This window comes from Pyricularia grisea (assembly GCF_004355905.1).
Source record: "Pyricularia grisea strain NI907 chromosome Unknown Pyricularia_grisea_NI907_Scaffold_8, whole genome shotgun sequence".
NCBI lineage: Eukaryota > Fungi > Ascomycota > Sordariomycetes > Magnaporthales > Pyriculariaceae > Pyricularia > Pyricularia grisea.
The window spans coordinates 1,557,465-1,584,431 of NW_022156721.1; the positions used below are offsets into that span (position 1 = coordinate 1,557,465).

The window sequence follows — 26,967 nt, forward strand, 5'->3', positions numbered from 1 at the left end:
TTTTTCTCCTGGGTCAGATTGTTTAAATAGTTACACCCGGACACGAAAAGGCTTCGTCAATCATCCAGGGATTACCAAGGCTCGGTGTATTCCAACAATGAACTGCGAACAATGACACCGATTTTTTCGTCCGATATACTCGGTCGCCGACGCCCACACCACGCTTACGTCTCCTCGCATTCTGAGGGCAAAAATAAACCTTGCACATTGAAGAGGGGGTTTTTTCTTTTTTTTTTTTTTTTAGTCCTGATAATATACCATGACACAAGGAAACAAATCAGTATGGAGTTACCTGCGAACTCATGATGCAAGAGAAGACGCCTTGCATCCCTTGCATCATGCATGCTTGGTTGAGGCGGCGTCGGGGACTGTTGGGGGGTCCGGGTTCATATACTCGTCTTACCCCTACTTTTTTTATGGGAAACCCCAGCGCTTTCATGTTCTTTTTTATTTTATTTTTGTTTCTCATCACAACACACACACATAGTAAAGTTATCCAAGTCGAATTTTCAGAAAGAAAGAAAAAAGTGACTTGAAACAAAAAGAAACCCTGAAAAAATGGCAATCAAAAATTCGAGGATATTAATACAACAGGCGGCCTTATGCGTCTGCTTCGGTGAGTACAAAACCGGCCTTGCAACAGACCACCCACTAAAAAGTAACTTGTTGGTACTAACATCGTCCCCCGCGCCAGCCACATTAGCACTAGCTAGCCCTCAGTTCCAGTTCCCCGGCAGCAACAATGGCAATAATGGAGGCAACAACAACGGCGGCACGGGATCAGGGTCGGGTAGCGGGACAGGAGGCACCGGCGCCGGCAGCGGAAACGGAAACGGGAATGGTAGCGGGAACGGAAACGGGAACGGTAACGGCTTCGGCGGCAACGGGCAAGGGTTCGGCAACAATGGCCAGAATGGCTTCAACAACTTTCTCGGTTTCGACGTCAATCGCGCCATGTACCTGCGCATGGTGCACGGCTGGGTCGCCTCGGTCGCCTTTGTCATCCTCTTCCCGCTCGGGTCCATCTTCATCCGCGTCATCCCGGGCCGATTCTCGTTCCTGGCACATGTCGCGACCCAAATCATCGCCTCGATACTTTACATAGTCGGTGCCGGCATAGGGTTCTGGATGTTGGCCAATATTCGATTCCCATTCAACGGTGGTTCCCTGGTGAGCTTTTTTCTTCCCTCCTTTGTCCCCGTCTACACTAGGTTCATCCCTAGTCTAACCGACAAGGTTGGCGAACGAGAGGATAATTTTGGGCTTTTCGCTAACCAAGACTCGATGAAAATTTGCTCAGTTGACCGACCCAAATATTAACTATCATCCCATAATTGGTATTGTTGTATTCGTCGGCGTCCTTGCCCAGCCCGGTCTGGGTTTCATGCACCATGCCCAGTACAAGAAGCTGGGTCGCCGACAGATATGGTCGCACCTGCACCTGTGGAACGGTCGGCTCATGATCGCCCTGGGCATCGTCAACGGTGGCCTGGGCCTGCTGGTGGCGCGGGCATCGGACCAGGCGAGGACGGCCTACGCGGCCGTGGCCGGCGTCATGTCGGTGCTGTGGATTCTGGCGTCCATATTCGGCGAGTGCAAGAAGGCCATCGAGGTCAGGAGGCAGAGCCGAGCAGCCAGGAAGGAGGCAAAGAGGAACGAGAGGTTGGCGGCAAAGAACTTGTCCAGACCGTCCAGCCAGGGCGGTGCCACTGTCTAAGAGGCGTCCCCATAAGTGCGGGCTTGAGCGTCGTTGCGGGGTTTTAGAGGAGCTACCGGGCAGAGTTGTCAGAGACAACTCCTCATTTCTTTCATTCTTTTAATCGGTTCTAGGGTTTTTCTGAGTTTCCCACTTTCCTTTTCATGAAGCGGGCGTTGCACATTTTGCATCAGTTTGATAGATAGACGGCAAACGCGAAGTCGAGAGCCCGAGCACATAGTCATAATGATTACATATTATTCGAATCTTTGGGTTAGTATGAACTTATCTCAGATCACATGATGGGAAGCCTTAACATATATACCCTTGGCAGAGGTAAGTTGCCGGTGGCTTACTCGAAGGCGGCGACTCCAAAGAATGCAGTCTGAAGTTGATATATCGCTTGTATTCCGTACAAAGCACAAGAATGACTGAGACAAAATTAAAAGCCCTTTCTGGCTGAGTATTGGTCCAGGGTCACCTGAGCTTTTTTTAAGACTGGGCTTTCCACAATCTGATGGTGAGAATGTCAGCGCGCCCCAAACGAGATGACCTGCATCTTTTGGTGCCTGATCGCAACATTGTCGGATGGTCAACTGGGAAGCAGATAATCAGGCTCCACTGTCACTGTTTACTGGCAAGATCACCGATCAGTTTGCCTGGATCTACTACGTAAAAAGTCATGATATTGTAAATATGGAGTTTTGGCAGATGGAAAAGTCGCTTTATGTGTAGCATCAATGCGTGGTCTTGGCAGGGGTTCCCCAGGCTCACCCCCACCACGTCTAGCTATGACGAACCCCATCGCATGGCGGGGTGAGGGGTCAGTCTCGAATTTGGATGTCGCCCAAGAGAAAAATTTCATTGTTTATTTTTTTTTTTTTTTTTCTCCATCTGTGAGGGGAATTTTTTATTGTTTTTTTTTTTCTTGTTCTCTTGCGCCGGGATTCCCGCAGCTTTAATTTTTCCTTTTTGTACGTGGAGCGATTGCTTTTTACCATCTTTAAGTAGTTCTCCATATCCACCCAAAGCAAGCATTCTCCCAAAAGAAAAGCATAACAACTTACACAATGGTTCAAAAACTTTACGTCACGTACAATGATGTAAGTTCCTTAACTAGCAGATCAAATCTTGCATCCCTTGCGTCCTTTGCTCTCCCTTGTCTACCTAGGTAACCATGCGCTGCTGCATGGGATAACGCGCAAGCGCGACGCCGCCTCGGCCCAGCCGTGTTTCTCGTTGGTATCACCCCGAGCGGGTGCCAACATCTAAGGCTGCATGTTGCCGACCGATGTCACCAACAGTCAGAAGCATCGCAACACCAGCTTGCCGACCCTTTCGACCTGCCACAACTACAATACTAGCCGCGGGCAGGTTCACAAAAAAAAAGCTAATTCTCTTCCACCCTCGCCTATAGGTACACAAGCTCTGCCAGGAGTCGGCTCCCCAGATCCTCTCCGACTTCCAGCCTCAGCTGATGATCGCCATCGGCGGCGGCGGCTACGTTCCCGCGCGGATCCTGCGTTCCTTCCTCAAGAAACCCGGCAACCCCAACATCCCCATCCAGGCCATCGGCCTGTCGCTATACGAGCAGCTGTCGAGCGACTCGGTTGAGGAGGCGCCGGGCACAAAAGTCACGCGCACGCAGTGGCTCGACCTCAGCAGCCTCGGCGAGATGAGCAACCTGCTCGGCAAGCGCATCCTCATCGTCGACGAGGTCGATGACACGCGCACCACGCTCGAGTACGCCGTCAAGGAGCTCGAGAAGGACGTCGAGGCCGCCAGGGTCAAGGCCGGCTACGAGGGACCCAAGACCGAGTTTCAGATCTTTGTATTGCATGTGAGTTTTTTTTTTTTTTTTTTCTGGTGTTGTTCAAGAGTTAGCGGCGGTTGGTGTTTTGCGTTATGCATGGGCGGAGCTGATTTCATGCGGTGCGGCTTTGTCTTGCAGAACAAGAACAAGAACAAGAAGGGCACCCTGCCCCACGAGATGTTGGAGAACGGAAAGTACATGGCCGCGAGGACCGTCGAGGACGTGTGGATCTGCTATCCGTGGGAGGCCGCCGACATTAATGAGCACGACAGGCTAGCAAGCCTGCAGACGAAGGAGTAAATATTACTGCTTTGGTATATATCACGAGATATTTACGAACGCAATGCAAACTAAGGCGACAAAATAGCAAGTGGTTCGAGTGACACCATTTCGACGTAGCCTGGGAACTGCCGGCCAAACGGGAAGTAATAATTGCTTCAGCCTTGCAAAAGGAGGCTGTCTCCGGCTTTGCAGCGCTTGGTGGCGGCTTTTTATCTTTTGCAGCACCAGAATCATACTTGTGCTAGCATGTTCTCCTGTTAGCCTGCGAGTGGCACTTGCAGAAAGGGTTCCATGTTGGTATTTGGCTCGAAGTCGGAACAAGATAGGGTCATCAAGGCCAGTATATACACGATGAATTAGGTTCAGCCACCAGTTGTGCCCTCACGCTTGTGCTTCTCCTTTAGCTTTTTCTCCTGCTTCATAAATTCCCTGATACCTACTGGAATATCCCGATAGAGATCATCGCTCCATAAATCCTTGGAAATCTTGACACCGTCTGGCTTTGCCTCTCCAACATTCCAATTAGTCTCGGAACCGCCACCATCATCATCCATACTGACGACGGTAGCCTGACTGGGACTGGGAGAGGGCTTCTTCGCGGGGGCTTTGCTGGGAGCGGGGGAGCTTGAAGCAGAGGCAGCAGCAGCCAGCCGCCTCTCTGCCTCGGCGTTGGCAGTCACCCACTCCTCCATTTCCTCACGGAAAGCGTCCCAGACGCAATTGACGCAGCCGCTCATGCAGCAGTGGTCCGGCTCCTCGGGCTTGGGCGGCACCAGGACGCCGGCCACCATCTTGCCCTTCTCGCGCATCTGCCTCAGGCGCTCGGCACGCGCGGCAGGGCCGGCGAGCGCCGAGCCAAACACGATGCGCGCCTTCTCGGCAGCGTCTGTAGGTGGCGGCGCTGGCGTCGGAGATGGCGAAGGGGCCGGGGTTTCTGCTGATTTGGCGGAGGTGGTGCTCTCCCCTGGCTCCTTGGGTTCTTGGGCCGCGGATGACGGCGGCCTCAAAGGGTTGAGATGTCTGTATGGCGGAGGGTCGGTGAGGAGAATGTCGTAGTATCGCCCTAAGGGCATAGCCTGGGTTTCTGAGGCTGAGCTCCGGGAAGTAGTTGACTGGTTCCTCTTGGGCGGTAACGGCAGCCGGAGGCAAGTTAGGGGTTGTTTTATTGGCAGCCTCAAGGGGCTTGCTGCCCTAGGGACAGTACTTTTTAACAAGGAAGCCATTGTCGTTTTGGCTTCACAAATATGATGCTACCTTTGTAGCATTGGCATCTGGGTTTATTTTAGGTGTTGTTGGGAATATTTGGCAAGGGCTGTGAGTACCATCAACTGGCAGGCCTGCAGTCCCTATATTCAGGATCCGTATGGCGCGTCTAACTTTGGTTGGTCATGGTCTGCATAACTTGAATGGCTGTCTTTTCGGTTTTACGTCATTTTGCGACTGGATTTTGAAAGCAAGTTCGAGCCGAGCTCCGCCGAAGTTGGGGTGATTGAAGCACGTGACTTGGAATCTTTACCACTATTTCTGGACTAGTTCTAGAGGAAGCAAATGCAGTTGGTTAATTTGGCATTAAAAATATCGCAAAGATCACATTTCGAAGAGCAACTTCCTCTCAATGACACCGCTACATGGCTCCAGTATTAAAAAAAAACACGCCTACAACTGATGATAACTGTAATGGCCTGCCAGATTTCAACCTTTTCGCAACTTTAAAGAGCGAAAACAGAAACCAGAACTCCATTCGATTGGCGGTGACCTCAAAAAGCTCTTGTGGGTCCAATTGACTTGAATCGACCCACCCGTTCAAGACGCGTCGGATTGCCCAGACACGGACGTGGAGATCAACTCAATGGGTGACGGGACAACAACAGACAGGCACGAAAGTGCCCCACGAACAACATTTCTCTCGTTATCGCATAGTAAATGCGTCTCTCCAAATGGCTCATGTCCCAGCCAACATGAATAAATAAAAGCATTTTCCCGACTTATCAATGGAGACATCGGCTCCGAAGCGGCGCAAATTGTCGCCAGAGCAGTCTGTCGCAGTAAACAATAGCAACCAAAACAATGGCCCCGATGGCAACCCACGCGACCACCACACAACCACCACCAACACCCCACCTGATCCTCGTCCCGCAGCGCCGCCCAGATCCCCCGAGCGTCCATCATTCGCATCACCCACGAGGGCAAGTTTGGCGCGTCACAACCCGGATGTCCTAGGACGAAGGCAGCCTGCCGGCCGTGGCAAGTCACCAGCGCGGGCGAACCCAGGCGCGTCGCAGCAACCCCCACCTCGAGCTGATGCCGCCGCCGGACCGTCAGCGACAGTCCAGTCCGGACCCGAATCCGGAACGGCAACTGGCGACGCAGCACAGGAGCCAAATGCGCCAGGAGGTCTGTTCGCCAAGCCTAGACGCTCGCCAGTCCGCACACTTGCGCCGCGTACCGCTCAAGAGCCGGAAGAACTCAACCCGTTCCAGGGACGGACTCTACGACGATCCTTCCCACGCCCTGAACAACCCGAGCCGGAACTGCCGCAGCCTCCTGGTCCCCCAGACCCAATACTCAGCACGCCGCCGTCGGGCATTCACAATACGCCGTCGCAGCGCCCTCGTAGGAGCCGGGCGCTGGCCGAGCGAATCAAGAGCTCGTCGCCGGTGAAGCCCAAGGCCGCCCCGCCGACGCAGACTTTTGACGATCAGCAGGACCAGGCTTGGGACTTGCCGACCAAGACCAAGGCGCAACAAGGCAAGCATTTGCTTTCTGGTGGCAATGTCGGCAGTGCTGGTTCAGAACAGGCACCCGCAGCGGCGGATGCGGCAGACTCGAGAGAAGAAGGGGCACGCAGGCGCGCCATGCGCGGCATCGAGGACACTCTAGCCGAGGCGCAGAAGAAGAGAGAGCGTGATGAACTACTAGCCGAGGTTGCGCGGCTCGAAGCTGATGTAGAAGTGCTCACCCAGGCGCAGAATGGACAGGCTAACGTGGATGCCGTGGTCAAGAATGCCACTGCCGATGTTCTGCGACGACATCTACTCCCGAAGGATCATGGTGTAAGCAGCGGAGAAGGCGTATCGGCAAGCGATGCGAACTGGCTCGAGATAGCCATGAACCCAATGTCGTTTCTCCCCTTCGGCAATGCCGACTCTAGCCAACTACCTAGTCTCTTCGCTCCCGAATCCCAACAAAAGGACGAACCACCCCTACCCACATCCCATCATCCAATACCAATGACCGCAGAGGACGAACTCCCCTTCCTGCAAGTCTTTACCCCACTCGCCTTCACCTCCACCATCGCCATCCTCCCCCGACAGTCTACATCCGACCCGCTCCTGCAGCAGCACACCATCTCGGCCTCGTCTACCACGCCGCCGGGGCTCTTTTCGGCGCAGATCTCCATGACGGTCAACGCAGCCACTCATCGCGTTCACTCCCTCTCCGTCCCGCGGCTGGACCCGGCAGCGGCCCCGGAGCTGGCTACCGTGATTGCCGCAACGACAGCGGTAAGGACGGCGGCGGAGACGGGCCGCGCGCGGCACAACAACATCTGCGTGTTGGCGTGGGCCATGGGCGAGTGGGTGCGCGTCGCGACGCGGCGGGCGCGCTTCTGGCGCGTGCTCGAGTCGGAGCTCGCGAGCAAGGACGCCATGGCTGCTGCGGTTGCGATGGCGCGGTCGAGGAGGCGGAAGAAGGGCGGAAAGAAGGGCGGGGTGTATGGGAGGAGTCAGGGGGGTCGCAATGATGGAGATGGCGATGAACAGCAGCAGGATGGCGATGGGGACGGTGGTGATGACGATGACGACAGCGGCGACTCGCTAGGGAAGAGGTCTGATCTGCTGTCGCGCGCCGAGTTGCTACCGCATATGGGGCGGACCGCCATGGAGATTGGCGTGCCCGTTGCGATTGGTGGCGACACAGATGAGGCGTTCTCGTTGAGGATACAGTGGCGCATACGGTTCGATTGGACTGGGGAGGCGGAGAGCGAGGTGGAATTGTTGACTGGCGTCCCTGGTAAATGTGAGTTTTTTTTTTTTTTGTCCTTATCCATCGGCCCTATTCCTTGCTCTTATTTATATATTGCATCTAAACATGGCTAACCTTCTCATTTCTGGGCACCAGGGCGCAAATCTGATGACCGTGGAAAGCTATACGGCATTCCGGATTTGTTCAGAAAGTTGGTGGAGGGAGATGGTGATCCGATCTCGGCTGTGAGGGCTGTGGTGGCGTTATTGGCTGGAGATGGTGCTTGATTTGATACCCATGTTGCACTTTTGTAAAATTCATAAGCGGCCGTTGGAATCGGTCTTCATTATCATGCCCAAAGAACCTTGACCCCTGGCAATTGAACCTGGTAAATCGGTGTGATGAAAACACACGTGCGCCAAGTCAAGTTTCTCCAACTGTAAGCACTTCTTTCCCTGTAGTTTGTACGTATATCATCTGCCGTGCATATAGTTATGCTCAGTCTTGTTCCATGATCTACCCGGGGTCTAGTTGGTCATTAGACATGAGAAATACCATGTGGTTAAATGCAGACACCGGATGAGCTCTATCTCCTCTCCTACAACCACCGACTGGAGAGTCTCATTAACCCAATAAGACCACGAAGTCGACCCAAGGTATCATATTGCACCGTCTTGATCCTTCTTTGCCTCAACAGTCTCGCCAGCTCTCTAGTCAACAGTGACACCGAGCCTCCTCAAGTCCTTCTTGGCCTCCTCAATCTCAACAAGCAACTCCTTGTGCGCCTCGGGCGTATCGTTAAAGGTCAGGACGCCCCAGCCGAGGCGACCCAGAAGAAGGGCGCCGAACGAGACCAGAACCCAGAAGGGAAGCTTTGAGTCACAAGGGTTAGTCCTTCGGTGTTGTGCGCAATGATTGATGGAGGGGGGGNGGGGGGCAAAAGAGTAACCACCCAACATACCACGGGGATAATCTCAGTCTGGATGACGTCGGGCAGCGGGACGAGCTGCAGGTAGAGGCAGAGATAGAGCTGTATTGGACGTTTTTTTTACAGGTTAGCTCTACGATAAAGGGTCGCGGGTGATCAAAGGGTATGTAGGTCGACGGGCTGTCTCTCGTTCGTCGGATCGTGTCGTGGGTTGGAAGGGGTGGGCAAGTTCGAAACGCACCGAAGTCGCGAGGAGGAAGATTGAGATGGTCTGCTGAGCGCGCGTCATCGTGGCTTGGTTGGGAGACTTTTGTTATCGATCGACAGAGGTAAAGGTGCGATTTCGAGGCTAAGGAGTGTCGTTGAGAAAACGGGTTTTGCGTCGAGTCAAAAAAAAAAAAAAAGGAGCGTATGGTCTTTTGCTGGCTGACGATCAGGGTAACATGTGCGGTTGAACTTCACGTCGCGCTCTCCTTTTCCTGGGCACCCTCAATCAAGGGACACTTTTTCCGCTTGCTACAATAGTAACAAACGCTAAAGGAGGGAGGGAATTGTAGCCAATCAGGGGCTGTCAAGGTGATGCCGGTGTCCACTTTCCAAACACCCCTGCTAGTGGGATGATGGTCCATCCCCACAGCGCACAGATGACGCTCTGCATTTCAACCCCAAACATTTGAGATCACTTTTCTTTTGGTAACCTACTCTGTATGTGACTGTCTGTAGCACTACTTTTTAAAGTGCAGACAAGATTCGGCCGAACTTGGACTCTCTCCCACGTCTTATCATGTTCCCGCCCGCTGTTCCAATCAACCAATCTCTTTTGGTCACTGCTGGCCTGATTTTAATCTTTTCTCTTTCCAATTAATAATTAGTCTAGAGAATCAATTGCGGAAGAAAATCCGGCGGAAGAATTCCCGGCAGTTGGACGGACCAAGGCAGCATCATCATTAGGGTAGCCATCTCCGCAATCCAAGAGGCCGATGATTCTGTATGCGGTTTTTGTGATATCTCTTTGTGTGAAAACTGAACTGGATTCGGCTTGAATGATAACATTTGGCCAATTCTGGGACAAACATCAAAAAGTCAGGGGATACCGAAAACCACCCAAGCAACATGATGCGGACAGTTACATGATACCTGCCTTAGACAGTTGTCATATAGGCTTCTGGATCGATTATGTAAACGAACTTTAATGTAATATTATTAATGTGTTCGGAGCTTCGCTTCTACGGCTACATCCGACCCTCCTTTTGGGCTGGCAAGGCTGGCACCCCTTACAACAGTATCAAATCACTGATCAGTACGCCCGCCACTGGATCCGAACATATACTCTAGACCCGGTCTAGTTTAGTTCTAGCCTAGAGTATGCCAGAGACCACATACCAAAAAGAGACTAACCTAGGACTAGATAGTGTTTACCCAGTAGTATAGCTTCCCCTCAGTCGATCGATTTATGGCAATCCTTCAATCCACTATAAACGAATGCAATGTACCGTACGTATCTGTAGATTAGACCCTGATGTCTCTCAATTCAGCCTTGCCCCCATCCCTGAGTTCCCCCCACGATTTGGCTCTGACCTCATTGCCACCCTTTTCTTGGCTGAGCCCACGACTACGTACTTTGTATCACGTAATGCGTAGATGTGCCCATCAAGCTACCCAGGCTTGATCGATGTAATAACCACGTGTGTATCATCCATCGAGGCATCCCGTATCGTCCATCGAGGCATCCCGGCCTCCAAGTCTTACTGGTCCCGTATAGTAGGTGGTAGTATTTTTGACTCGGGAGTTAAACCATCCCAACTTCAGGTGATTTGGTTGCTGCCGCGAAACGGTTTAATAGTACAATCTGGGGGGGATAGACCAGGGCTGAAAAAGTCCGCCTCCGAAGCATCACAAGACATCGGCACTGTGAATGAAGGGGGTAAAAAAGACCAGAATGACTCTGCAACCAAGTTAAACCGTCTTTGTCACATTTTTTGCTTGAAGTTATGTGCAAGATGTGACACCCTTAATTTTTTAATAATTTCTGCTGCGGTGGACGCTACGGGATGTAGTTCCTAAGCCCGTATTTTTGCAGTGTTTCAGCCTCTTACGCACATTCGCCGCCTCTCATCCCTATTACACGTCAAGCCATAGAATAGGGCGGCAACTACCGGAGAACAAGGGAGCCTGAACAGATAAAACAAATACATAGGCCAGCTCAAACATTAATCATGGCAGATTCGGACTCCAACATCACGGGTGAGGGCCAACCCAGTGATATACCCGACGACGCCGCCTTCAACCTGCCCACCGGTCCTCTGAGCCCGTCCATCGTCTTTGGGATCGCCTCCCCAACATATAATCCCTCTTTCACGTCGGCCACCTCATCTGCACTCATCTCTCCGCCCCAATCCACCGTCGGAACAGAGTGTAACGACAACGAAAACGACCAAGATAACGACTACGACGCTGACACAGACGATAACGGCAGCATCATGCCACCAGCCACCAAGAGGCAGCAGCACGACGGAGGCAGCGGCAACACAACCAGCAGCAGCAACAATAACAACAACAATAACCAAATCCGCCTGCCCATCAACGTCTTCCTATACGGCACTCTTGCCGACCCCCACGTCCTCGCCTACTTTGCCCGCCTCCCGGGCCCACCCGTGCTGACCGACGCCAGCATCTCTGGCTTCAAGCTGATGAGGTGGGGCGGGGATGGCGCCACCATGATGACCACGACCTGCCACGGCGGGCACCCGACCGTCATTCCCGGCAGCCACGACACCGACGTCGTGCACGGCAAGGTCTGGGTCTGCCACACCATGGAGCGCTTCCGCCTGCTGCAGCGCTACAAGACGAGCATGTACTCGCACGCCCCCTGCGCCATCGAGGTGCACAACGGCCCCGCCGTCGGCCGCATCGTCCCCGGTCGCACTTTTTGCTGGCCCGCGTCCAGGGGGCTCGAGGGCCTAGAGCCCGTCAAGGGCGCCGCCGGTGGCCGCTGGGACCTGTCCGAGTATCGCCGGTCAGAAACCTACCGAATGATCCTCGAGGCCACGATATGGGTCGACACGGCCGAGACCGAGGTCAGGCACCTGGAGCGCGGTCGGAAACATCCACCAAGGCTGCCGTTGTATAGCAGCTAGATGTTTTTATTTTTTTATTCTTAGGGCGTTTGGGAAGGAATTGCTGTAAGATCACAAGTTGTTATGTGTCCGAGACTGGTGTGAGGGGTTTTGGGGGAGAGGTGGACTAGAGTTGAGTCTGCTGTTGCCAATTATTTTATTCTATCCTGACACCAACTATGTTTTGCAAACAGTTGTCTGTCTTTACCAACATTGTTGAAACTGACGGCCGATTCTCTGGGCTCGCTGTCGGTGAAAAGACAACAGTTATAATATGGTTTATTGGGTATATAATCTAAACGTTAGTCTTCCCTTAAACGAGCTTCAACTAAAGAAACTGCTGCATTTCTGCAACTCTCCAGTGACCTCCAGTCGGGAGTTTTTCTGCATCTCATGGAAACTGCCATGTCCTTCTGTCATCAAACAAGGCTCAATCCGAGGCCCTCAGATAACCGATCAACTCATCATATCCTACACGAACGGTCCTATTCAACATTGCGACAAAATCGCAAGTGCAAGCTGTAATTGCCTGCAAGCCAGGCAGAGAGGGTCCATACATATTTTCTCGCTTCTTCATAACAGCTCGATTCGCATGCATGTCATACTCCCATGTCCTATTTACCTCGTGGGCAGGAACCTCTGTGACTTTTCATTCTGTTCGGCGAACGAATCCGGGAATGCTGCAATGCCAGCCACTATGCCGGCAGCCATAAAAGCAAGCGAAATGATGGACCAGATGACGCCCCAGCACTGGCTCGAACCGCCGTAGCGCTTGGCGAACTGGCTCGCGTCGGACTCGTTGACTTTGCGGAGAATAAGATCGTCGCACTAGTGACAATGGTCATAAGAGTCAGCTAAGGAAACCCTCGATTGGAGATGAATTGGAAGTTCGAACTTTGGCGGAGAAAAATGCTTAGACGGAGAGAAAAAAAAAGAAGAAAAAAACTCACAATATCCCAAACACTGTACAAGGACGACATGACGCCAATGAACAAGACAAAGAACCTCAAAGCCTGGGCGTGCGCAATAAACCAACAAGCAACCAGCAACCCAACCGCCAGCAGGACCGTAAAGATGGTCAGCCAATCCCTCTTGCCCCACCAAAGCGTCAACAGGAAGCACACGGCCAAAACAAAGCTGACGACCTTGCTGGCGATGATATCGAAGCCGCAAAAGATGAGCAGCGCCCCGATGAGCGAGCTGCCCAGGTATCCGGCCGGCAGGGTGATGGCCGAGATGCCGCCGCGCATCATGGTGACGCCGCCCTCGCGCGGGTCAAGCTTGATACTCTCGACCCGGCCGCCGGTGCAGCAGGCCGTCGAGGCGTGCCCGAACTCGTGGAACGCAATCACCAGCATCTTGAACGGCCACAGCGACCAGCGCAGGAACGGGACGTTCCACAGGATCGCGATCGCAACCGTGTAAGCCGCGATGACGCCCAGGGTGACCTTTTGCGTGTCGGTCACGGAGAGCGAGCCCGGAGCGCGCTCTCGCTTGTGTAGAGCAGATGAGGTTTCCGCCATCAGGTGCCGGGCTGCGAGGGGCGCGGCGGCGAGCGCGGCGGACCGGGCTAGCTTCACGGTTGAAGCGAGGGTTTCGGGTGTTGGTGCCATGGTGAGCTTGTGTGTTCGATTCTTTTGTTTGTGTGCGTGCCCCAATTCCCCTCCTCTTGTATCGTAGTTCTTCGTGTCGTATGCTTCGTCGTGGTTTTTTTTTCTCGTAAGGCTCTGTTTGCCAAGGAATCAACAAGGTCGGAACGAACGTCGGAAAAAAAGCGATCGTAGGTTGTAGGTAGGCGACAGTTGGTTGCCAAACGCGTGTATACTTGACAACCCAAGATGAAGAACCGAGGTTGGGGTCGAAAAAGGGTAAGACGGTAAAGGGAAGCGAAAAAGAAAGAATAAAGAAGAAACAAAACACGGAAGAGTTTACAGCACACTAAGGAAAGAAGCACCGGATTGTCATGCCCACAAGCCAAGTTCCAAACAAGGAATGCAGAGGAGACGGACGCGTGCGTGGGCTGTGGGGTGGATCGGAATGGGGGTGTTTTAAAGAGATCGATTCGTGGCCAGCCAGCACAGCCCAGCTTCCCACTGCCTTGGAAAGTCGCCTGGGCAAATCAATCGGCTACCAACCAACCACATGCAGCAATTGGGACTTGTTTACTCTCTATACGTACCACTTAGAATTCTCCTGTCGCAAGACTTCCTCGAATAAATTCAACTGCAAGCCCACATCCCGACAGGCTGAGTCTTAATTCTCGAGCCTGTTGATGACCGAAGCGGGCATTCAATTCAATTCTGCCAATTTACAACAAACCTAAGGTACATATAGTACGGAAAAAAACCGATACGATGCATAAACAAGGTAGATGCAAATACGCAGTTAAATGGCAAAATGAATACCCACCTCATCCAGCTGACGTGTTGCGCCTCAACAGGGCTGGTGTTGCCGCTCCCAATAAACTGTGGCATCGTCTCGCACCGCAACGCAGGCTTGGCAAGACTGAGCATTGGAGCTTCGTGGCAGTGGCAGGCTTGGCAGGGCACCATGTGCCGGGAACATGTTGAGGGTTGTGGCGGAGCTCTAAAAATAGATTGGGTGGGCGACCGCTTTGGACTTGTTCGCAGTGCTCACTCAGCGAGTTGACCTCCCATGACGGTGACTGTCTTTACATTTTGTTTGCCTGACTTGCCTGTCTTGTACCGAATGTATTTTGAAGGCAGAAGCAACATTTAAAACCTCACGTCATATTTATGGGATCCGGCGGTTCAATGCCGGTAGAACTTCGCATAATTCCAAAGTTGCAGAGAGTAAATCATCCGTCTGAACGATGAAAGAACCGATTGATTGCCCATGTGAACGGGCATTATCCCCCCAAACCTCGTCTATAATAGCACATTAAGCGCCAGCAGGACGGGCATACCACGTACAAATGAGAATGGGATTTTTATGGCCCCATTTTCCAACGTCATCCCATCCACAACATGACTCGTACCCACGACTGATGTGGAGGACAGCCAGTTGTCATTCATTCATTCATTCCTGGATCCCTCAACGTGGGGAGCTGTTAAGATAACCCGGTGCATGAACGAGATAGTGTAAGCAGTTATGGTCATAATAAAAACATGATATTATCTTCTGAAAGGACAGGTTGCGACCAATTAGGTGCCTCAGAGTGTTAATGCAGAAAAAAAGAAAACGAATGTGTGAGGTCGGCAGGTGATGCTCGACGTTTGGTATCTATTGTTACAAGCCCCATGTCCCTGACAAAAAAGAAAAGAAAAAAAAAATCAATCCCAAATAAGAAAACGACCGCAGAGTACCCCAAAAAAGGTGAAGAATGACAAAAGGAAACGATTTAAAGTTTAGGTGCGAAAATGCGTGATGATATAGGTATAGGTATGTAAGTAAAACAATGTCATAAATGCGTCGCTTTGCTCGCTCGCTCGCTGCGCTTGCTTTGTTGCATGGCTTTCTTCCCCCGTCTTCTTCAAAAGATCTGAAGCCTCCTCAATAGTTTCCAGAAAGTTTGCTCTAATTCGTCTCAGTTATTCAAAATTGTGACTGGTGTTTTTGGTGGGGGGTTTTTTTTTAATGCGGAGAGAAAAAATCTTCGATAGTAGCTTTGTAGGTTCGATCTTGCATGCTAAACACATCAGATTTGCTCCAACTGAAAAGCATGCGTAATCCACCCTTTGTAAAAACTTTTTTCTCTGCTTTTTTTTTTTGTTCTTGGTTTTTCTTTTCGTATCTTTCCAAACAAATTCCAACCGCTCAAAACCAAACACCTCAGGTGATGGTGGGTTGGGGGAGGAGGAGCCCCGAGCCTTAGTAGTTGGCCGAAGGACCAAACTTCTGCGCGTGTACCTTTTGCCACGCCTCGTGCTCGATCTCATCCTGGATAACCCTGCCCTTGCGCCGCCCGCTGCCCAAGTAGCCCTTCTTGAACAGCAGCGCCGTGGTTCCGATGATGAGCGCCAACCCGATCGGCACGGCGATCACCAGCGCCATCATGACCGGGTTCTTGGACGGGTCCATGACGAAGCCGCCTCCGGACTGGCTCTGCGCCGCACTCGGGACCGCAGAAGACGCCGCGCCCAGGCCCTGAGCGAGGCTGGGCACGGCGGTGGTCGAGGGCAGCGACGTGGCGATGGTCTCGAGCGTCGTAGGGAGCGGTGTCATCGTTGTCGGGATCGTGGTCGGATCCGAATCTGGAGTCGTCGCGGGATCTGCTGTCGACGCTGGATCGGAAGTCGGCGCGGCCGACGTGGGCGCGTTCGTCGCGGCAGCAGATGTGGGCGCCGCCGCGGAAGAAGGCACCGCGGTGGTGCTGCTGCTGCTCCTAGCGGTGCTCTTGGCGAGGCTCGTGGGGACTGCGGTGCTCCGGGTGTTGCCGCCGTTCAGCAGCGAAGTAGGGAGCAGGTTCGGTATCGACACCTGAACGAGGCCAGTTCCCTCGGCGGCGTTTTCATTGTCTTTCGGCGCCGTGGCTGAGTGCGAGGGCGAGGTGGAAGAGGTCGGAGAGGCCGAAGAGGCCTGGTTCTTGTTGCCAGCCTTCTCCTGCCCGAGGAGAGGTTGTGACACGCCTCCGACCGCGTCTGACACTCCGTTCAAAAGGCCAGCCATTGTAATTTGTAATAAAAGGTCTCAAACAAGGAGACAAAGGAAAAGAGGTGATGGGATGAAATGAAGTTGAGAATGAAAAATGTCCGGACAGACCAGGTGCCAGAAAGAAAAGATGAGTTGAAAAAAAAGGGATGGTTATGGACTGGCCATAAAAATGAAGACCAACGGATGGAACGAATTGATACAATAGAAATTAAATGAATCAAGAATGTTAATTTTCTAAAGACCAAGCCGTACCCGCCAGTGGTTTCTTGATATGTGAGAAAGAAAAGGGAAAAGAAGTCTGAGAAGGGAACGTTAATATTGAATCCCTAACTTGGGCCTTTGGTATTGGCGGTACACACCAAGCAAAAGCCAAGAAAAGGTTCCCCGCAAAAACGTCAAGAAAAGAGAACAAGGAAAAAAGAGAAGGAAAAAAAAGAAAAGGTGGAATAAAAGAATCGAATGGTCCCAAGATCAACCGGATGAATGAAAAAAAAAAAAGAAGAAGGTCAACGTCCCTAGCCGATCATTATTTGGTCCAGCGGTAGAGAAAAGAAGAATTGGAAAAAGTGGGTGAATAGACAGGGTGATACCATGAGGTGAGAAAGAGGCTGAAAAGGATAAAAAAAGCAAAATACAAGGTCATCAAGAATAAAAAAAAATAAAAAATAAAATCCGGGCTCACCGGGTGGACGGGAACGGCATTTCGCAACCGATGAAAAATGTTTGGGGACGACTTGCGGCAGTGTGCATCCCATCCTAAAAGTGGAAAAGCTCCCTTTTCTCGTCACGTTTGATAGTCGCGCTGCCGAGCAGGGGTCTCTGACGGGCGATCGACAGGGGCTGGTTGGTGGTATTTTTTGGGGGGTCGGAGATGTTGCGGTAAGGGTCTACGGTGGGTCGTGTACTTTTTTTGTGGTTAAAGATGCGAGAAATGCACCTATGAACTAAAGTAGGAACGCCTCGTGCTGATACCGGGCGCATGGTTTTTTTTTTGACATTTTTGCTTCTTACAAGCAGGTTTCTTGTCAGTTCTTCAGGTCGTGGATTAGTTATACGGGGCATTTTGTAACAAAAACTGGTAGCTGTTCTTCTCGGAGTCCTCCGAGCTGTACGCACCTAATCGCAACCAGGTATGTCCTGGGGATTCGTCTGTAATGCATCTCATTCTTGGACCATATGACAGTAAATACCGTATGATAAGCATTGTAGGGTAGGATCAGATGGTTACCTTTGCGATACGAACACAAGTCATTGCCCCAATGTAACCAAACCAAACAGCGTCTGGGTGACAGACAAAATATCGTAAAAAAACTGTTATTCAACCCAAACCCACCAAACCTGAGACTGACAGATTTTTGACACGAACCGAACCTATTGACCAACCGTCGTGCAGTCCCATTTTCAGCGGGGGAGCCCCATAAAAGCAAGGCGACAGGTTCAGCCGCAGGGTCTGTTAGGGCGGCGGGGAAGGCTCCGTAAGAACTGCTTCAGGACGGTTTGTGATGACTGAAATTTTTTTGTTGTATTCCACATTCCACTGAACACGGAGCAACTGAGGGTATGCAAGAAATTCCTCAACAGACAATACAATTGTCACGCGTGGGATACGTCGAGGTGGAATAGTGGATTATTGCTAGTGGACTGACTACCTTGCTGCATCGGTGCATCAAAGCGATGAAGCAATTGACAATCAATTCCAGGATACCTCGGCACCTGATACCTCGCAAGTCCAGCGGCATTTTTTTCAGCATGGAGGAGGCAACCAGTGTAAAACAAGAAAGCAAAACCAACACAAACAAAAAAAAAAACTACAGCGCTAAATCGCTCTCCCCGAAAGTCGCAAAATTAGTTGGGTTCCGGCTCATGATTGGATAGAACCCTGGTTTTTCGTCAACGCTGGTACTGGTTGCCAAGTCGGTGCGGCAAGAGAACGCTTCGTTTCGAAACATGAAATCCGATCCACAGCAGCGCGTGGTTCAACCAGCTTGGCCCCTCTTCCCCGCACGGCTGACCTAGAGGCCTCAACGTGCCGATGACGAACCAAACTCAACAACCAAGGTCTTTCTGCACCTTTGATTGCTTAACCAATCCCTCTCTCAGATTGAGATCAACAATTCTGGGGCATCCCCTACAAAGAACAACCAAAGAATAGATATCTAAAATAGACAAACCCCCGACTTGGAGATTCCCTAATCGGAAACAAACCCCAAAGGTCATCGGATACATTTGCAACCCCTGGTATCGTTCGCTTAGGACTTTTGCCCAAGCGGTACCGGTAAAAAGAAATACGCAGAGCCACAAAAAAACGAAACAAAAAATAATGCCACCTAACAAGGGTCTCGTTCACCTCAAGGAGTATGACATCAAGGACAGCAATGTCGAGCTGATCGGCAGCGCCCTCGACCACCGCGTCAAGTACCAGTCGGCGCAGACGGAACCGGCCTGGAACGATGGCCGCGTCGGCATAGAGCCGGGACTGCTGGTCTGGCGTATCGAGCGCTTTGAGGTCGTGCCCTGGCCGCGCGACCGTTACGGCCAGTTCTACGACGGAGACAGCTACATTGTCCTGCACTCGTGGAAGGTAGGCAAGGAAAACCAGGATGCCCAGCAGCAGCAGCAGCAGCAGCAGCAGGAGGAGGCTGCCGACAGCGAGCAGGAACAGAACAAGCTCGGCCACGAGATCTTCTTCTGGCTCGGCCGCTACACCACCCAGGACGAGGCCGGCACCGCCGCCTACAAGACGGTGGAGCTGGACGAGTTCCTGCGCGGGCGCGCCACCCAGCACCGCGAGCTGCAAAAGTGCATGTCTGACGAGTTTGTGGCCCTCTTCCCGCGAATCAAGATCCTGTCGGGAGGCGTCGAGTCAGGATTCCGGCGCGTCGAGGAGGACCCCGAAGAAAAACAAGACTACGTCACGCTGCTGCGCGTCTTCAAGCTCCCCGGCGGCAAGGCCGGACGCGACTCGATCGTCGTGCACGAGGTCGAGGCCAGCGCCGCCAGCCTCGACGACAAGGACGTCTTTGTGCTCGACACGGGCAGCAAGATCTGGGTCTGGCAGGGCCGCGCCTGCTCGCCCATGGAAAAGGCCAAGGCCGCGCAGGTCGTGCACGACATGACGCTGGCCAAGCACGTCGAGGTCGAGGTGCTATCGCAGACCGAGTCGCGCCACAGCGTCGTCGTGTCGATGCTCGGCGGCAAGGACGAGTACGGGCCCAGCCACGAGTTCAAGTGCGCCAGGCCGGTTGGGACCCGGTCGGGAGAGGAGTCGTCGCAACAGACGCAGCAGCGGCGGAGGCCCCGTCGTCTCTGGCGCCTTAGCGACGCGTCCGGGAGACTGGAGTTTACGCTGGTCAAGGACGGAGAGCCCCTGTCGCCGCGGGACCTGGACGGCAACGACGTCTTCCTGCTCGACGACGAAGGCCGCGAGATCTGGATCTGGGAAGGTCGCGGGGCAAGCAAGGCGGAGAAGGCGTCGTGGCTTAGGGTCGCACAGCACTATGTGCGACGCACCCTGGAGCAGGAAGGAGGTGATGAAGACGATCTCTACTCGACGCCCATCGCCAAGGTAAAGCAGGGCGACGAGACGCAGGGTTTCATGAGGGCGCTTCAAGCCCGTTAATGACAAAGTTCGATACGTAAGCAGTTTTTGTATAGTAGGTAAGGTATCTGGAGTGGGCCTCTGGAAACGCTGCTTGCTATCCATTAGAGTGGATTCCTTGGTGATGCTTTAGATCATAGTTGTGAGCCGTGATGAACCCATGATGATGCAGTCGCTCTCGCTTACACTTGACTTGTTACCTGGGGACTGGAACATGTCAATTGAGTACCGTGATGGCACCAAGTCTGTATTTTCTAACTTTGGTAATTCGTTGCAAATGGTGGCCATAGAAAGAGGAATGGGATGGTGAAGCGGTCCGTTCTTGTCCTGCGCCTCCAGATGTCCGAGTACATGGATGAGATATGAACCCAGCCGATGGGGAACAAAATACCAGCGTACATAAATGGGGGGGAGTCCACTGCACAAGCAAGCTTCGGGGAGGGGAGTTCGTCTACGGGGTTTCTTGTAGGCGGGGCTTTCCTTGTTGCTATTCACCACTACTACTGGTAACCACTCAGAAATTGGGCCGAAGCCCCCAGATTCACAGTATTTCGATGAGCTTGGGTCAAAGTCAAAACCACGATGGACCTCTTGAACAAGGATCGATGACTGAAAATGCAGCCGAGTCCTGTCACGACAATCTTCCCACTTAAACTTCATCATGATAGGCATGCAGTACGTCAAAAGAATCTTGTAATACAAATTTCATCCTTTCACAGAATGTAGTTCCGTTGGTTTACCCTCGTTCATATAACCCAGTCCAATTGTGGAATTACTTCACTTGCACAAAGAGGAAAGTTTTCTTCCCATTTACTGGAAAATGGAGACATAAAGATGTCTTCCACTGCTCTGGTCTCGGGCGGCCTCTCTTGTCAGTCACCGAACTCATGCGCGAATCACAGCAGGGGAAGCTTGCGATGGTCCTTCTTCTTCTTCTTCTTCTTTTTTTTCTTCCTCTTTGCGGAGACTCAAGTCCTCGTTCACAAAGGTTCCTCTATCAGAAGAGCCCTGTGATGGTTCCGCGACAAGAGGTCAAGAACGACTGGGTAGTCCTCGCTCTCATGAATACTCAATTACTACGATACGATATGATCCACATTTTAGTTCTAGAGCAGGAGTCACTCAGACATAGGCTTTGCTCCGCCATCAAGTCGCACGTCACGTCCCACAAAATTTCACAATTTACAATCAAGATGCAGAGGATCGAATTAACTCTCACTATTCATTGTTACAGCTTCTACAAACTCTACCTACTACAACCCCTGCACCTTAAATACCATCGATAAGTGGGAACAATCCTCGAGCAGTACCCAGCTTAGCCTTATCCTCGAAAGCAAAACAACATAAGCCTCTCCACCAGGTACCTATCCGACATCCGATTCCACAAATAAGTAATGTTACTCCCGGGCATCTCCAGTACAGACAGCCGGATTGCAGGTCCCGAGTAGGCGTGCCGGAATCCGATGGGTGCGTAGTGGAGAAGGGCGCCCTCGTCATCCCATCTTGGGTAGTCGTGCGCGGTCTGGATGGAGATGCTATCGACGCAGACATTGCGGCGGCCAGCTCCCCGTCGAACCGTGGGCTGCGGTACTTTGACAGGTCCGTGGTGAGGTTTGAGCATCATGCCGGGGAAGCGCGTCCTGGTCCGTCGATTCGCACGCCGCCCAGTCACATGGTGACAACGCCTCCCTCCTTGAGCGCCGTATATATATTACCGCTCCTGGAGGAAGCGGGTCTAGACTGTCGCCGTGACGTGCAAGTCAAGAGTCTGGTCGACCCATGACCCGACCGGCCGCCATGGCCGTCGTGAACGGATCAACAGAGTGTGCAGCATGGACTTTTCCCTTTGATTATGTGGAAAATGTTTTAAAGTCACGATGATGTAGAGAGGGCTAGAGACAACAGCGCGGGGCGACCTGTAAAGCTTGAGAGTTTCTTTCACGTAGCAAAGCGACAGACTGTAGTTAAGACTTTATATGTTATTTCATACCCCACGGCCTCCTAGATGCTCCTTTCCATAGAGTTACTACCGTGGCTCATGCATATTCTACACCGCAGCCGCCTAGAGTTTTCAGATTTGGTCAAAGGCTCATGTCACTGAAAAGAAAAATGAAAAAAAAAATAAAAAAATAAAAAAATAAACGCGTCCAACCCCTCAACCCAAGCATCCTCCACCATTCATGGGTCAGACCCACCTTTGTTAGCGATTCACACCCAAACACACCAATAAGCTTAACAGCTGAAGAATTTTCGCCCTCCGGGCGCCGGTCGTCATGGCCTCACCAGAGGTCTCAAACCGCCGCGCGCGCCCGCAGAGCACGCCGCAGGCTTTGCCGCCGGGCCAGGCCGAGTCGGAACACGTATCTCTCGACACGCGCACCGCTAATGCGCCTGAGCCGGCCGGCCGCGGAAGGTACTCCAGCCTCCCGGCCCTGGCCATCAAAACACTGCAGCAGGAGCTGGAAAACGTGGAAACAGTCGGCAGCTGGCTCGAAGAGGTTTTTGCAGCCAAGCTCGAAAGCTTACAGGCCCCGGAGGACGCCGCGCTTAGGAGAATTGTTCTCGAACTTGATGATGTGATCAGCGGCTGGTTCCTCAGTCGCACCCTCCCTGAAAAAGAGCGTTCGCGCTCCCCGTCGCGTTCGCCGACCAGTTCCAGCGAAAGGCGCAGCATCTTAATTACAAGGACGGGCACGGCGTCGTCGGCCTCCAAAGGCAAAGGCACGCCCACTAACAAATCGGTCACATGGGCCGAGCGAGCCGCCACGCCACCAGCGGCGGCCCCAACGCGAATTTTAACCCCGGCCACGCGCTCGTACCCGATACGTACGACGCCCGGCAATGCACCTGACAGCTCCGCAGCTCCCTCCCAATCGGGCCGGGACCGCCCCCAAGCCCCGAAACGTTTGACAGAACAGCCGGCCAACCGGATCCTGATCCGCGTAAATGACAAATTGCGGATGGTGACGAGGGAGCCATACGCGGTAACCACCAAATTGGCCGAATTGGTCTCGGTGCCACACAGTGAAATCCCAAACGCCAAACGTACCCCCACGGGCTGGGGTGTTACGGTGGCCTCTGAGGAAACACGGCAAAAACTCCTCAACCCCAACGCAGTCAAGGCCATTATGGACGCATTGGACGCGCGGGAAGTCACTGTCCCGACAACCTGGCACACATACGCCGTCTCTGGAGTGCCCCGAACGCTCAATTGCCTGGACGGAAGAAAGGACGTACATGATGTAATCCAGGAGGAGATTACCGTGGCAGCAGGCCAGCAGCCAGTCAACTGGCACATTTCCAAGCATGGATACGACCCGCATACGGCTGAGGGCACGTGGATAGTGTCTTTCCTTCAACCCGTAAAGCCTTTTCAGCTTTTTGGAGTGTCGAAACGTGCGCGGAAGGTTGAAAAGTCACGCAAAATTACACACCACCACGATGGCTGCCAGGGATATTGCGAAATACGTCGCTGCGTACGGCAAGCGCGTTGCGGCATATGTGGTGAAGCAAAACATGCGACAGAGGAAGAGCCGTGCAAAGCAGCCCCCAAATGCGTTAACTGCCACGGCCATTTCCCATCCGGACATGAGAACTGCCCTGCCCGACCTTTGGTGGTAAATGGGAAGCTTGAACGACCTTCACAGCGTAAACTAAAGGGGATCCGCAGAATCGGACGTGCCAACCGTGCCGCGATTATCAACGACCGGGCTGAGGCGGCCCGCCGAGAGCCAGCACCTGCAATCCCGGTCCTAAGCACCTCATCGCAGCATTCGCAAACCTCGAGCTCCCGATCGAGCATCTCAAACAAAAGAGCGCGGCCATGCGAGGCGGCAGGGGCGGACATCCGCAACTTCCTGCAGGCCGAACAGGAACGCGTGCACGAAGAAATCGTTTGGGCAGCCGAAATGGAGGAGGACGCAGCGGCTGCCGAACCTTGCCCCGCTGATGTGATAGACTTGGAAGCAACCCATCGATTGATATGACGAAATATTCGCTCGGCAACATGCAGCGGGAACGCCTCGACGTAGTTTGGGCCAACGTAGGCAAAAGGATGGGTGTGCATCTGAGCCTGTTGGAGTTATGCCACCAGAGAGAAGTGGACCTGGTTAACGTCCAAGAGCCATGGTGCGGGCTAAAGACGACTACACAAACGCACCCGGGCTATGATGTTTTTGCGCCAGTGGACGAATGGCACGCGAGCACTTACGAAGCCATGACTGGGTTCCGGCCCCGGGTGCTCACCTACGTCAAGAAGGGGGCAGCCCTAGGGGCCGCACAACGACGGTTACCGCAGGGCCAAAATACGCGGGACGTACTTTGGCTCGAAATTAACGGAATATTGTTTATTAATGTATATAGGGCTCCGGGTATTGAGGCCGCGCTGGAAATGGTATGCAATACCGTGCCAAATGGACCCACGGTGATAGGCGGCGATTTTAACGTAGCGGCTGCTGCATACCAGCCAGGCCGCACAGACGCACGCGGAGGGGATCAACTGACGGCATGGGCGCAAGCCCAGGGCATGCATTTTACAGGAAATATCGGCGTGCCCACCCACCGCGACGGGGGTTTACTGGATATGGTTTTTTCCAACCTCCCCAGCACGGTAACTGTGGTTGACAGCAGTCTTTACACAGGCTCCGACCACGAATCTCTTTATACCACGCTGCGGACGCGCGGCGCCCCCCGCCCGGAGGCGGTCAACGTCTCAGTTAGGGACGACCGGCTACCAAAGTTCGCGGAGCTACTTGCTTTTGGCATGCAAGATATGCCGGACCCGGGATCCGCGGCCGATGGCTACGCATTGGACGCGTGGGTAGCTGAATTTACAACTTTATGGGAGCAAGTGACGTGGGTCGTGGGTACGCCGGCGGGAAAAAGGGGCAGCTCGGCTCCTTGGTGGACCGAAAACTGCCAGCGGCTCTGGGTCGAATTCCAGCGGGTTAAACGGAGCGCTGTAAATAGGGCAGACGCCTCTGCCGAGGAGAAAGCTTACACGAAAGGGGTGCGGGCCGCGAAGCGGGATTACTGGAGGCACCGGATTGACCAACTGCGCGACGATAAGGATTTGTGGAACATGGTGGGCTGGCTGGGAGCCGGACCACGCCTCCGGTCCCCGCCGCTGGTTATTAACGGCGAGCAAGTGAGCGAGCCCTTAGCAAAAGCGGAAGCACTGCAGCGGGAGGTGCTTGGCCGATTTTCGGCGGAGGATGACCTGCAGGGAGACCCCTTGGAGGCCTGGTCGGCGGACGAGGCTAAAATCCCTTGGGACACCCAGGTGAGTGCGGAAGAGGCGGAGCGCTCCTGCATTGGGGTTACGAGCACGTCCCCGGGCATCGACGGAACGACCGTCCGGCTACTAAAAGCCGGATGGGCTTCGTTGGCCGAGCCGGTGCGCAGGCTCTACCAACGTTGCCTGGAACTCGGACATTTCCCAGCGCCTTGGAAGAAGGCCGAGGTCGCGATGCTACCGAAAACGGGGAAGAAAGACCGGAGCAGCGTTCGATCCTGGCGGCCTATAGCCCTCCTCTCCTGCATCGGAAAAGGCCTCGAAAGGCTCGTTGCACGCCGGATAGCTTGGGCCATACACGACAACGGGCTCCTTAGCTGCACCCACGGCGGTGCCCTACCCAAGCGATCGGCGACGGATCTGGTTTGTGCCCTCGCCCACGATATCGAGCAGGCTTTAGCTCGCGGGGAGGAAGTTACCCTTGTCGCATGCGACGTCCAAGGCGCCTTCGACGCCCTCCTCCATGGGCGATTAATACGGAAAATGCGGAGCCTCGGGTTTAGTAAAATGCTCCTCAGGTTCGTGATTAACTTTTTAAGCGGCCGCCAGGCCCGAGTCCGGCTGGAGGGTACGACCACGGGCTTTAGGCGGCTTGGGTGCGGCACCCCGCAAGGGTCTCCCCTTTCCCCGATCCTATATATGCTATATTTGGCGTACCTCGTCAAAAACGGTGCGAAGTGGCGGCTGGCATACGCAGACGACGTGCTTACATGGAAATCGTCACCCTCGTTGGAGGAGAACGTACGTTGGCTGGAAGATAAACTCCGGGATATGCACGAAATTGCGGCGGAAGAGAAAATCCATTTTGCAGCGGAAAAGACAGAGGTGATCCATATCACTAAGAAAAGGCACGGTCGCAACCCGGAAATCCGGATTAATGGTAGAACGGTTACCCCGGTCCAACTACCGGGCGGTCGACGCGGACAAAGCGCCTCCGGGGCCGAGCGTTACCCGGGCATGCGTTGGCTTGGCTTTTGGTTCAGCCGACGGCTAGACGGGCGCCGCCACGTGGCCGAAAGGGCTGCCAAAGCAATGGCGGTCGCTGCTCACCTCAAAAGCTTTGGGGCAGTAAAATACGGACCGCCTGCGGCTGCACTTCGCAAGGCAGCGGTGGCATGCGTGGGTTCATCGGCCACCTACGCAGCCGAGGCATGGTACAACCCAGCGCATAAGCAAAGAGGACTCCTCAAAGCACTGAACAAACCGCTGGTTTTAGCGGCACGGGCAATCCTCCCGGCGTATAAAACCACCCCCTCGTCCACTGTTCTCAGGGACGCAGGATTACCCTCGGCCCGCGTCGCGCTGGCCTACACCCGCCTGAAATACGGCGCCCGACTAAGGCTCGCGGACAAGGGGCACCCCCTTGTCAGCCGCCTGCGTGAAACACCTCGTGCCCGCAACTCGGGCCATTCGGCCACGACCCTGCAAACGGCTGCACAACTTCTCCCGCGGATCCGGAGACTAGAGTTGCGCGCACCTCGCAATGCCCCGGATTCTCGCACTAACCCCACCGGAGGAGTCCCAAAAGAGGAAGCGGCCCGCCGCTTTATGGAATGGCTGGACATGGTATCACCTGACGATATCGTGGTATATACGGACGGTTCGGAAAAACACGAAAATAACTGCGTCCAAATAGGGTACGGATGGGCCGCTTTTAGGGCGGG

General features: G+C 53.5%; 9 protein-coding genes across 9 annotated transcripts; 5 read left to right on the forward strand and 4 right to left on the reverse strand.

Moving 5' to 3' along the window:
• The first annotated feature begins 476 nt into the window (after window positions 1-476).
• Window positions 477-1,939, forward strand: PgNI_12122 (uncharacterized protein). Its single transcript, XM_031132077.1, has 3 exons — window positions 477-616; window positions 695-1,170; window positions 1,301-1,939. Exons 1-3 carry the CDS (start codon window positions 559-561, stop codon window positions 1,715-1,717), a joined length of 951 nt encoding a protein of 316 aa, XP_030977243.1. The 5' UTR covers window positions 477-558; the 3' UTR covers window positions 1,718-1,939.
• A 666-nt stretch (window positions 1,940-2,605) lies between these two features.
• On the forward strand, window positions 2,606-4,652 carry PgNI_12123 (uncharacterized protein). Its single transcript, XM_031132078.1, has 3 exons — window positions 2,606-2,799; window positions 3,114-3,536; window positions 3,648-4,652. Exons 1-3 carry the CDS (start codon window positions 2,767-2,769, stop codon window positions 3,807-3,809), a joined length of 618 nt encoding a protein of 205 aa, XP_030977242.1. The 5' UTR covers window positions 2,606-2,766; the 3' UTR covers window positions 3,810-4,652.
• Window positions 4,154-5,014, reverse strand: PgNI_12124 (uncharacterized protein; the record flags this gene model as incomplete). Its single annotated transcript, XM_031132079.1, has 1 exon — window positions 4,154-5,014. One exon carries the CDS (start codon window positions 5,012-5,014, stop codon window positions 4,154-4,156), a length of 861 nt encoding a protein of 286 aa, XP_030977247.1.
• Window positions 5,015-5,782: 768 nt separating this feature from the next.
• Window positions 5,783-8,084, forward strand: PgNI_12125 (uncharacterized protein; the record flags this gene model as incomplete). The annotated part of the gene is made up of 2 exons (XM_031132080.1): window positions 5,783-7,808; window positions 7,911-8,084. 2 exons carry the CDS (start codon window positions 5,783-5,785, stop codon window positions 8,039-8,041), a joined length of 2,157 nt encoding a protein of 718 aa, XP_030977246.1. The 3' UTR covers window positions 8,042-8,084.
• Window positions 8,085-8,095: 11 nt separating this feature from the next.
• PgNI_12126 (uncharacterized protein) lies at window positions 8,096-9,139 on the reverse strand. Its single transcript, XM_031132081.1, has 3 exons — window positions 8,924-9,139; window positions 8,716-8,784; window positions 8,096-8,626 (listed from the first exon to the last, which is right to left on the reverse strand). Exons 1-3 carry the CDS (start codon window positions 8,969-8,971, stop codon window positions 8,465-8,467), a joined length of 279 nt encoding a protein of 92 aa, XP_030977294.1. The 5' UTR covers window positions 8,972-9,139; the 3' UTR covers window positions 8,096-8,464.
• Window positions 9,140-10,898: 1,759 nt separating this feature from the next.
• PgNI_12127 (uncharacterized protein) lies at window positions 10,899-11,819 on the forward strand (the record flags this gene model as incomplete). Its single annotated transcript, XM_031132082.1, has 1 exon — window positions 10,899-11,819. One exon carries the CDS (start codon window positions 10,899-10,901, stop codon window positions 11,817-11,819), a length of 921 nt encoding a protein of 306 aa, XP_030977245.1.
• Window positions 11,820-12,059: 240 nt separating this feature from the next.
• PgNI_12128 (uncharacterized protein) lies at window positions 12,060-13,795 on the reverse strand. Its single transcript, XM_031132083.1, has 2 exons — window positions 12,749-13,795; window positions 12,060-12,626 (listed from the first exon to the last, which is right to left on the reverse strand). The coding sequence occupies exons 1-2, from the start codon at window positions 13,409-13,411 to the stop codon at window positions 12,417-12,419; spliced, it is 873 nt and encodes a 290-aa protein (XP_030977296.1). The 5' UTR covers window positions 13,412-13,795; the 3' UTR covers window positions 12,060-12,416.
• A 1,834-nt stretch (window positions 13,796-15,629) lies between these two features.
• PgNI_12129 (uncharacterized protein) lies at window positions 15,630-16,427 on the reverse strand (the record flags this gene model as incomplete). Its single annotated transcript, XM_031132084.1, has 1 exon — window positions 15,630-16,427. The coding sequence occupies one exon, from the start codon at window positions 16,425-16,427 to the stop codon at window positions 15,630-15,632; it is 798 nt and encodes a 265-aa protein (XP_030977295.1).
• Window positions 16,428-18,732: 2,305 nt separating this feature from the next.
• Window positions 18,733-20,031, forward strand: PgNI_12130 (uncharacterized protein; the record flags this gene model as incomplete). Its single annotated transcript, XM_031132085.1, has 1 exon — window positions 18,733-20,031. One exon carries the CDS (start codon window positions 18,733-18,735, stop codon window positions 20,029-20,031), a length of 1,299 nt encoding a protein of 432 aa, XP_030977070.1.
• Window positions 20,032-26,967: the final 6,936 nt, after the last annotated feature.